This window comes from Alosa sapidissima, chromosome 18, assembly GCF_018492685.1.
Source record: "Alosa sapidissima isolate fAloSap1 chromosome 18, fAloSap1.pri, whole genome shotgun sequence".
Taxonomy (NCBI): Eukaryota; Metazoa; Chordata; class Actinopteri; order Clupeiformes; family Clupeidae; genus Alosa; species Alosa sapidissima.
In genome coordinates this window covers 15,585,322-15,597,328 of record NC_055974.1, presented here as the reverse complement: position 1 = coordinate 15,597,328, position 12,007 = coordinate 15,585,322, and the positions used below count along the sequence as shown (strand labels likewise).

General features: G+C 41.5%; 1 protein-coding gene across 1 annotated transcript in view; it reads right to left on the bottom strand.

The window, feature by feature from the left end:
• Nucleotides 1-6,068: 6,068 nt before the first annotated feature.
• The window catches only part of LOC121690147 (C-type lectin domain family 4 member F-like), a 79,325-nt gene continuing 73,386 nt past the window's right edge, over nt 6,069-12,007 (bottom strand). Inside the window, exons 12-13 of the mRNA XM_042070565.1 lie at nt 8,932-9,032; nt 6,069-8,725 (exon numbers count right to left, since the gene is read on the bottom strand). Coding sequence (XP_041926499.1) covers nt 8,572-8,725; nt 8,932-9,032 — 255 coding nt within the window. The 3' untranslated portion in view covers nt 6,069-8,571. The remainder of the gene's footprint in view (nt 8,726-8,931; nt 9,033-12,007) is intronic.

Below are 12,007 nucleotides of genomic sequence, written 5' to 3'. Positions count from 1 at the left end.
TGTGTGGATTACCGAAGTTAATACTAATGTCTGTAGACAATGTTATGCGAATAGCCTCTCTGGAAGTATACTTACTGAAAAAAATGTTGACGTGTTCAATACTTATTTTCTCCGCTGTATAGCTTAGTTGGCTTGTGCATGAATATGACTTGATGTTTTGTAGCCTACATTTCCGTCAGTCTACAGTCTTTTAGCCCATCTTTACCATGATAACCCTTCCAAGATAGAACCCTTTCAACGCTCTACTTTGAGAGACCAACCACCACTCATGCCATCGATGTTGAAATTTGGGCGTCTGACGGAAACTGATCAATCTGACCAACAATTAACATCGATTTGACACTGTTTTGCTATCCGGGTTTGCAAATCATTCATTTAGAACATTTAAGTTGCGCTATTTGTTATTATAATCACAGCACGGCCTTACGTTACCATTACCATATCATTACATTATCGCAATTAAAAAGTCATCATAATCATCATCGTCAGCATGGCATGTCACACGTAGCCTACCTGCTCCACCACTGAGTTCTTATCATGTACCCTCAAATAGGCTCCACCACCTGCTCACTCACTGTCCCTCTGCTCTGTATGCTTGCTTACATCCTCGTTCAAACTCAACGAACTTCAACATGTTGTTGACATATGCTAGCCTACTTGCAATATTGCACTATTATCACTACCGGCACCCGCCGCAATTTCGTGTAGGCAACTTCGACTAACTTTTGATGCGCTCACAGAATCAACTCACGTCAGGCCCCAAAATGCGAGGGGTGGGGCCTGACGTGAGTTGTTATTGGATCAGTCAAGTGTCAATATGGAAATGTAACCAATGGGCCGCTGATTGTCCTTCCTTTGGGCCGATCGTTGGCCAAAATGATTAAATTATATATATGGCCTATTCTATCGGCCCAAAAAGTGCGTCGGCCCACCGGGAAAATGCCCGGTATGCCAGATGGCCAGTCCGCCCATGCTGTCTGCAGTCCAGACCTGTCTAATTGAGTGCATCATGGAATGAAAAACATGATTAAGAAGTCCCCAGACTGTTGAGCAGCTGAAATTAGGAAGTAATGGGACCACACGTCATTTTCAAAACTCTAGCAAATGGTCTCCTCAGTTCCTAAATATTTACAGAATGTCTCTAAAAAGTTATCAATATCAAAGGGAAGTATTGAGTTAGGATTTGCTAGCATGATATTTTTTACATACACATGTTATTTATTTATTTATTTTACCAGGTGAGTATCATTTGAGATCTCTTTTTTACAAAGGAGTTATGTGTGTAGGCATAAAAATATATTGCTCATAGCCTCCAATATGATTGTTAAAAATATTGAAAGAACATCAAGTAAAAGGTCACATGGTTTTCAGTTACCTGGAGTAGTCTCCTTTGATGAGCCCTTTGACATTGTATTAAAGTAGATATTGTCTTCTGGCATCCTTGTGACTAAGTTTCACTCAAGAGGTTGTGAGAAGTCTGTCTCCTGTCCCCTCATAGGAATTGCTGTCAGCTGTCAAACAGTTATTTGCCTTTGTGTGAGAGCTGCCTTACAATTGCTCTTTTATATCCTCATCGGAAGAAACATCAGCCTTCATGCAAGTAAAATCTTAGATTGTGAGCTGAATAAGGCACCTCATCACTGCCCCCTATGGGTCTTAGGTATTAGTTTTAGTAATACAGCATATCCTACTTTTTACCAGATGTAACAATACATTGTTCAACATGCAGATCTGCCTATGTGGAGAAGGATAAGTTGAGATTAACTCAGAGAGGGAGTTCTTCAGAACAATACATTGTGCTTTTGACATGGTCTCTCTACTCTACTCTTTGAAGTGGCAAGTGTTTGTTGACAGGCACAGACATTTTAAGGGGCCATTGCTCTTTCCTGAAACCAAACCACAAATAAACTTGTTTGAGACAAACAATATTTCAAACAATTTCATTATTAAATTCAACATACACTTGGTTTGCATGTGCAAAGTGGATTTCAAATGTGTTACAGTAATCTGCACCCTTAGGTTATACTGTACATTTGCTGATGTTTAGTATGTCTAAACAAACAGGCTAATGTTCTGGGAAGTGTTCACATTAGCCTACATGTTTAACTGTGCCCTGTAGGGATACTCCAGATGAGGCTATTTAGAAAGTTATTTTATTTATTTATTATTTTTTAAGACAGCAGCAGCAGCATCATGTCAATCATAGCTTTTGTTTCTGAACGCCCCATACTGCCAGTTTAGGAGCACCTGTTGTCTAAAGTTATTCATTAGCCTTCAGGTTAGGCCTAGGCCCTATAATGATAGCTGCCTAGTCTGCCTATTTGATTCATTAGACCTACTATAATGATAGCTGATAGTCTGCCTATTTAATTCACATTTTGCCCATCTTAATGATTCAAACTGGACTTCTCCATCAAATAGACTCGTTATAGTAATATCGCTCACGTTAACAACATTGGAAGAAGATTCTACTAGGCTACATAGCTGCACTAATAGAGGCTTGTCATCGTTTTTTTCTAACAGAGTTTGAATTTTGAATTCTCAAAGTTTCATCTAGCCCTAGACATCCCTAGACATCTCTGCTCGTTGACTCACATCACTATTCCAGGCGACATTTTGGACGCACCTATCTGCCTCTGGCATAGCAGAGGCTACTATCGCTTTCTAAAGGGGGGGGGGGGGGGGGGTTCACATTGTACACGCAAGCCGCAGTGCTGCGGTATGAAACCCATTACTGTCAATGGCTTGCAGACGCAAGAACTGGACTGCCGCTGCGCTGAGCAAAGCGCAGCACAAGCAGCATTTTGCCGCTTAGCTGCTCTTGTGCGTGCCGTGGTCAAAGTTGAACCATGTTGAACTTTGACTGCGGCATGCTGTAAATCATAGGTCTTTTGCGCTGAGCCCTAGCCTGACGAGCCAGACCCACATTAAAATGTAGGGTCTGGGCACTCACCGTTCGCAGTGCTCAGTCCAAGGGGCGGGATAATCAGTTGTCTTTCAAATTCCCTCTGCACGCAATAGGACAGCGGTAGCGCTATGAGTCCCATGCGTTTCCCACCAGCGGAGCTAGTTGGCTAGTTCAAACGTTTGCCAACTTAATAAAAGCTTAACTCGTGTCACACTGTTCGCCAACAGCAACATCCATCTTATTTGTTTTCAAGTAGCAGGGAATTCAAGCCAAACCGCAACTCTGCCATCAATCATTATGTTAAAGGGACACCAGGCAACGTTTTCGTGTTAATTACTCATCTTCGTAAGTCGGTATATGGTTAAATGACTCATTACAGGGCGAATGAAGACTCTCTCGCCCGCCCCTACTGCCTGTAGGAAGAATATCCCGCTTGCAAGTTCAGTGTATCGTACCCGGCGACTGAAGCAGTTTCAGTTTCCATCCTGCATCCACAGCACAGAGGGAGGCTAACGAAACGCTAGCGATTGTTGCAAACGTGTGTATAATGGCAGAGCCGGCGAAGAAGCAGCGAAAACCCTTGACGGAAGATGCAAAGAAAAGGAAAAGAGCTTCAGACCGAGCGAGGGGGAGTTTCGTAGAGAAAAAGCATCAGGCTTGCCTGGTGTCCCTTTAAGCCCACCTAACGACTCTATACACGATTTCATTGGCCTGATTGAGTTTCGATTTCTGGAGCTCACAAGCCAATGGAGAGTTGCTAGACTAGCCCTGGCAGCAAATGTAATTTGCTGCCGCTAGGGGCGCGTCTAGATTTCTAGGCTATCTGAGCCCAGCAGCAACCACAACAAAAATATTTTAGCAGCAAGCGCAGCTTATGCCGCGTACAATGTAAACCCCCCTAAAGAGAATGGTGTGAGTGACAGAGGCAGGAGAACCGTGAAGACAAGTTTCAGAATAAAAGCGATAGTTCATTTTTTGCATAAGGCACATTTTGACTTATATTTGTCGAAGCAACGGATAACTTTAATCCCTGAAAAATATTTTTATTTTTGGAAGGGGCATCTCAGTCAAAGAGGGCAGATGGGCAGTTGCCCGGCCCAGGCAACTTTAGCCCTGCCCTGTGCACGTCCCTGGCTGATAACAACACTGAACAAACGCACCCATCGCACAACACCGAGCTGCTGTTTGATTGTTGTGGGGCCCAGACAGGAGGTTGAACACAATCAAAGCATAGGCTCTACTCCAACCAGTATCAAGGATACCTGTGAGTAGCCTACCCCTCCGGTGCCCTAGTGATGCTGTACCATACTTCAGTTGGACATTAGGAGTTGGCAAAACATTGCTCTGCTTGTATTGTGTTGTTGGCTTATTTTATGACCATCAGCCGTGTGTGCACAGCACCTCAGCAGTGAGATCTCAGTGAATGCTTATCCAGTAATGCACTGGGTTCCCACTGGTTTCTAGCATAGCGTCTATATAGGAAGCAGCCTGCGAAAAAAACCTTGAGATGGCTGAATGCAGACTGGTTCAGATCGATGATGTCTGATTGGCTGGTGCGGCTATTAATTAAGCAATATAGCACGAGTGAGAGTGGGGTTGGTCATGGATATTCCCACGGGTGTTGTTCGGCCGTAGCCACGAGGCCGAAGGCCGAGTGGCGCAGGCAACAACAGCCGTGGGAATATCCATGACCAATCCCACGAACAAATCCCACGAACAAAAAATAAATAATCTGAAAACACCCCATTATTGTTTAAAATTTTTAATTTCGACAACATTCTTACGCATCAAAAAATAGTTCCCTTTTCAATAGACAGCGTCTTGGTTGCTAGGTAACCAACATTCCAGCCCCCCTCGTTATGGGTCTTTGTGGTTTACATGTCTTCTTGAAAGAAATGATGAAATCACATTCATATCTAGGTTTGCTGCATGCATGTTACAAGGACACTGGGCCATGTCATGTAAGGGACATGGTACTGCAAAAAAAACGGAAACATAGTCTACATTGCAGAACCAGTCACCTTTATTAATGTATAGTGAATAAATGTTACACTACTGTGCACAGCCTGACGTGACGATGCTAGCACGTTAGCAGCGGTTAGCTAATTATGCTAATGTTAGTTATTTACAAGTCTCCTCCAAGTGACAATCATATTATACACAATGCTGGCAATGCTGAGAACAATTAGCATCCTCGTTTATCTTACTTACATTGAGTTGACTGTGTGGCTTCATCCACAGATGTGGTGAAGCACTGTTTCGTTATGGTTTGCTAAGGAGTAACCCATTTCTTGAAATAGTGGAGAGCTGGGTCAAATCTTCGCATTGTATCGCTGAGTCTGAGTTGAAATGTCCAGGGATATTCCAACTCATGGAACGTCTCTCGGCCAATCAAAAACAAATAAATAGTTCCATAGAACCCAATTGTTGTATAATTCTGAATAACAGTTCTGTTCTGGTAAAACAGTTTAATCACCGTTCCATATCAATGCTTATGAATGGTAACTAGGACGACGGTTGAGCCTAAAAGCAGGCTTAGCAACAATGGAATCAACTGTAAACAAGCTAACTGTCCATGAAAGTTCTACAAGTCTGCTTCTTTTTAAATGGAACTGCTTGTTTCCTTTGCGTGTTAAAGGCATGACTATTGCCTATAGTGGCAACCGGGTGATAAGCGAGATAACGGCCTTCGAGATGTCCTGTAATACGGAATTAATGGACTTGGGCGGAGGCAAGGGGCCTCTCGCCCCCGTCCATTAATTCCGTATAACAGGACACCTCGGCGGCCGTTATCCCTTAAGTGTTCTCCTTCAGAGAACCGAGGTTATATTCAAAACCATGTTACCTGTAGTAGTCTCTGTCAATATGTTCATTGACACTAAATTTGAATAGATTATGTTTTCTGACATCTTTGTGAAGTTTATGTTTCAGTTCAGAATTTAATGTGAACTGTATGACTATAAGTATTTGTCCTGCCAGTGTATTTAATGTAGGTAGTTCAGATGTAGGCCTATTGCATTTGTCTGAGCCAATTTTGTACAGTATGTATCCCTGATGCAATGGATTGATTCCATTCATTGAATTAGATATATGTATGTGAGGGGGCATGTAGATATAGCTTTATACTGCTAATTCACCACTGAAATATGGAGTTTGGGCATTTTGGAATTAAATCAAAACAGCTTTATTCATAATATTTCTCAATACATTATTGCATACATATTAAATGGACAAGCATAACCATACAACTGAAAGAGACTGTAATATCAATTTGTGTATTATCTTGACAATGCCTTGGACAATACAAGAACAGAGGCAGTTAAAATGGACATAAAATAACAGTGGTTTAAGTTTTTATAGGCAGCAAGGCAATAGCTATCTTTGCAAAACCCTGCAAAGATAATTCCAGTTTTATTTACATTTGTAAGGCTATCAATAAAAATAAAAACAAATCCAAATAGGAGAAGTGCATTAAGAGAAAATGTCCTGGGAATGGCACAAAACCTGAGTTCTTGACAGTTTTCAGCCAAAGCTTTGACTTCCCATTTAAAGGTCCCATGGCATGAAATGTTCACTTTATACGTTTTTTTTAACATTAATACGAGTTCCCCTAACCTGCCTATTGTCCCCCAGTGGCTAGAAATGACGATAAGTGTAAAACCAAGCCCTGGGTATCCTGCTCCGCCTTTGAGAAGACGAAAGCCCAGATGGCCCAATCTGGAATTTTCCCCGTATGTCGTCATAAGGGGAAAGGTTACCACCCCTTTCTCTGCTTTGCCCGCCCAGAGAATTTGGCCTGCCCACACCCACGCCCCACCTTGCCCCGCCTCTCTCCTCCTCCTTAGACGAAACGGCACGTCCTAAGGAAAGCTCATTGTGGGACTGGCTCATAGTGGCTGTAATTCTGCACCAAGGCTGAATTTTGGAAAAGAGACTTCAGATACAGTATTAGGGGACCACTAAGGCCTATATAAAACCATCCAAAAAGTAGCATATCATGGGACCTTTAAGGGACAAGATATCAAAGAAGCAATTCTTGTGCCTAAAATCTAGTTCACCACCTTGCCCAAAGTCTTAATTCATGTCTGTCATTATTCCTTTTGTGTCCAGACATCAGGTCAATGCCACTGAATCCCCAAGCCCATGTAGACTCTCCTACCACCATTTCAACCTCATCTGATATTATACTCTGACCCTTCATCTTAGATTGTCACAGATTCTTTTAAGTTGTTCACTGACATCCCTTGATCATTACACAACATTGGTAGCTTCTACCTTAAAAGAGCTGCAAATACATCTCACCCCCCCCCCCCCCCCAAAAAAAAAACATTAACATAATCCAGTGGTTCTTAAACTTTTTGTCTGGCGACCCCACAAAAAAGTATGGCGAGGTCTGGCGACCCCACTTTCCCCAAACCCATTCTAAGTCCTTACTCAAATACCCCCCTCAAACGTTAACAACTAAATCAAGCAAAAACTAGAAAGCAAAGTCATTTGTTTTATTTACTCCATATGAACAAGAACCGAGAAAACCAAACAATCACGATTAAACAAGTGTAGGCTGCCGCCATATCAGATCAGAGCGCTATGTGCGTAGCGCGCGCGCACACACAAGCACGCACACACACATACCAGCATTAGGCCTACAACATTACATTAATTATATTTATGGCGATAACAATAACAGTATTTTTTTTATTTCCCTTTTCTGGTTTACTATCTTTAACAATTTCAATGGGAAGGGTGGGCATGCTTCCATGAACATAGCAAGTTAATTCTAGGAGGAATGCTGCATATGGCGACACAGAGATTTTCCTCCACGGTGCTGAGCCGACATCTGTATTTTGAGATGTCGTTTCATTTTGACAGGTTTTAAGCTCTCATTCGCCAGAACATCGCCGCAAATCACACATTGTGGGTGGTCGAGGTTATCTTTAACTTGGCAAGTGAATGCATATTTCAAAAATTCTTTCTGATAAAGCCGACGCGCCATTTGTTCTTTTTTATTCTCACCGGCCTGTAGACTTGTCCCATCTGAGGATCACGGAGTAGTTTAAGCAGCCACCTGTCCATTTTGGCTAGTAGGCTACCTATGTTTTTTGTTTTGTTTTACTTAAAATAGCAGGAACAAGTTGAGTTTGCATTGTGGGAGCAGATTGTTTCTATCAGCGGACCAGTAGCCCATAGGCTGAACCAGATCTCGTTGAAAGACGAAAACATTTCTCTCTCTTCTCTTAACTGCGTGTAAATAAGAAAAAGGCAGAAAAGGCAAATATTTCCCTTTGTTTCACCTAATAATAATAATTTCAGACTGAATACAGAAAATAATAATAAAGTTTTTGGCGACCCCATTTGGGGTCGCGACCCCTAGTTTAAGAATCACTGACATAATCCAAATACCGTATCTTTAACATGTCTTTATATCTTTGACTGTGTTGCTTTGACTTTACACGCCACACAATTAAAGGAGAATTCCAGCCATTTTTCACACAGATATCTGTTTTGCGAGGTCACCAAGTACTGTCGGTACAGGGGGAAAACTGAGTTTCAGCTCGACAGTACTCATGACCTCGCGAAACACAGATCTATGTGAAAAATTGCCAGAATTTTCCTTTAAAACCGGTATTGATGTAGTGAATGAATGTGGTTGTATTAATTTCAATTCAGCCCCTACAGCTTTTACTTTCACAAATTCTTTTCAAAGGTCTATTACATCTGTTATCATTCCATCCCCCTCGCAAAAAAACCATGGCACATTCTTCTCCATAAACTCCAATATCTGCTCCACCGTTATCTGGCTGGTTTGCATGCCAAAATCTGGATGAAGAGAAAACAGTCCAGAGAGCTAATAAACGTGATAAATGGAAATCATAGCCTGTAATATTACTATATCAAAACAAGAGTCATCATGTTAGATATTAAGTTTGTTGCTTTGTTTATAAATCTGTAAGAATCTAACCAATTAAATGACACTTTCAATAAAATAGTCAAAAGACAAGGGTAAACATTTTGACTGTACCAACCTTGAGGTTATGAGGTTTGTGTTGTCCACCCAATACCATCCGCCCCCTGGCTGAGCCTGACTTAGACCAATCCAAAACTCTCCCTTATTCCTTAGGATATCCTGATGTGAAAAATATCAGTCTAATTAGTTATCTTCACACTTAATGAGGAAACACAGTGGCTATTCCATCATGATCTGATCAGGGCAATATGGATTTAAGAAAAAAAAACTCTCAAAATGCTGAGGTGTACATTTGCTCATTTATTTTCAAAATAAATGTGAGAAACATAAGAAAAATGCCCAGCTCCTTGCTCAAATCTCTTTCATTCTTCAAATCCCTCAACCCAAACGGTCCATTGACCAGTGACAAGCCTGCCCTGCCGGTGAAGCCCTGCTGCAGATATTTTAAAAGCTGGGACCACAAAGTCTGAAGCTGTTGTCACCGAATGGTCCCAAAAAGTGCATATTCTGTCTTATCTTCTGTCTTACAATCTGACTGAATCTGAGTTTTCCTCTGCCACTACTAAAATTGTTGACAGTGTAGGTTTTGCCTCTTCCTTGATTTTATTTGGCTAGCAAGAGAGAAGTAACATTGACATGCCTGCTTCTTCTTCATCAACCAATCAGGAACTGAGAATGTAAACTAATTCCCTTTCAAGCAACTCTTACACACAGACAGTGTTCGGGAGTAACGGAATACATGTACCGGCGTTTCGTATGCAGTGTTGGGAGGGTTACTTTCAAAACGTATTACGTTACAGAATACATGCCCAAAAATGTAATTTGTAACGTATTCCGTTACGTTACTCAATCTGAGTAACGTATTCTGAATACTTAGATTACTTCCACATTGAATTGCATTTTATAAGTGTAGGAATGCGGCCATCAAATCCTGCTTAGGCCTACTAAACAGGCCTATTCTGGTTTGTTCTTCTGTTCCAAATGGCTGAAGTGTTAAACCCACATAGGAGAATGTAAAGTCAACTAAGCTACCTGATACAATTTTAAAATAGCAAGGTGACCACTAAAACTACAGCAGGCGATATTCTGTCGGTCTGTCCGAGTGACATTTAAGCCTACAGTATATTATGTAGCTTTTTCGAATTCAACATTTTGAATTGAGACATCTGAATATAGTGCACTTTGAGGTATAGTGCCCAGGGGCACCACGTTGTCTTACAGTTTTTTCTGAATGCTTAAACCCTAACCGTGATTCTTCTAACATAATTTCTAAAACTATTAATTTGTATAGCAAAACCACTCACTGAGTTTGCCAAACTAAAAGCACAAACACTGCTTTGGACTCAGTTTGCAATTTTGTAACACAAACTTGTAGCAAAACTGTAGGTAGGTTACAATCCACTGCACAGCACTATATTTGCAGAACTGTGAACACAACTCACTGCTTTACACTCAATTTCCAAATTATCAACACTCCTAGCAAAACTATACACATGTATGCCTATTATTTACACTATTTTGCCAACTGTCTGGCACACTGTCACATCATGAAAACTTTTTTATAATTAGTTCACTTTGCAATCAGCCTAAGCAGTGTAAATAAGCCACAGGTAAGCTGTCCGTGTGGAGTACAATGGAGGGAGTAGGAAGAGTGAGAATTAGAGGAGGCCTAGGAAGAGGACGTGGAGGTGAAGAAGTAGGAGGAAGAGGACGCAGAGGTGAAGAAGCGAGAGGGAGAGGATGACAAGGACAAGGAGGTGAAGTTAGAGGAAGAGGACAAGGAGGAGCAAGAGGAAGGAGAAGAGGAAGGGTAAGAAGAGGAAGAAATAGCCCTTTTACAGGCAAAAAAATCAGTCTACATGTGGGGATATTGACCAGGCATCATGCCAGGCCTGGATACGGCATTCCAGAATATATTTTCCCCGGTGCCTTGGACTAGAGGACATTGCAAGTGATGTACAGTAGACAAAATTTTGAGAGACGACACGATGTAAACTGATTTTTTTTTTCTCTCAGTGAAATTGCTATTTTGTGTTTTGACTTGGAAAAACACTTGTGTTTGTTTTGATGTGTGTAAATAAACACCAATACTTGAAGTTTGGATCCCTGTATGTTTACAGAACTATGACAAAATTAGACCTCAAACTGACATAGCCTACCTTGTGCACAGAGAAAGCAAAAGCCAGATGTGTTTTTTATTCATACCATCAGTGTGTAGATGGCACATTGTGTGCTTATTATTGTGATGGCTTGTGCTTACTGTTTGATAAGAAAACACAATTTTTACGAAGGTGTGAAGAGTTAAGCAAGGTGTGTTAGCTTTTGCAAAAGAACTACAATGTTTTGCTGATTTGGTGAAAGGTTTTCCTATTTGTGTGTAGAGTTTTGCAAAAATAGCCAATAGTTACAAAAAAATTGCTTAAGGCCGTATTGCAGAAAAAAACTGTAATACGGGCCTGTATATTACATTACATTACATTACATTTGGCTGACGCTTTTTAACCAAAGCGACTAACAACATGGTAAACAGTAAGTTTTAGAACAATTCTCACAATTTTAGGACAGTTAAAAAAAAACATTAGAGTACAGTAAGAATAAGTGCGTCGGTGAGTGCTGTTTTTAACAGTTACTTGTCAGTTTAAAACGGCTGGTGAGTGCTAGGATCAGTAAGACTTGTTGTAAGTGTTGCTATGAGAGTAGATGTTCTCTAAAGAGCTGGGTCTTCAGGAGTTTTTTGAAAGTGGAAAAGGATGTCCCTGCCCTTGTAGGAACTGGCAGTGTGTTCCACCAACGAGGAACAACAGATGAGAAAAGTTTGGATTGGCTTGAGCGTACCGGTGGTAGAGCTAGACGTCGTTCGTCAGAGGAGCGCAGCGGTCTGGAGGTAGTGTAAGTCTGTATGAGGGCATTCAAGTAGGTGGGAGCAGAACCGGAGACTACTTTGTAGGCAAGCGTTAGAGACTTGAATTTGATGCGGGCTGCCATAGGTAGCCAGTGTAGCTGGATGAGCAGCGGGGTAACATGTGCCCTTTTGGGTTGGTTGTAGACCAGGCGCGCCGCCGCGTTCTGGATCATCTGAAGTGGTTTCACTGCGCAGGCTGGGTATATGACATTTACTGTAAAACATAATAGCT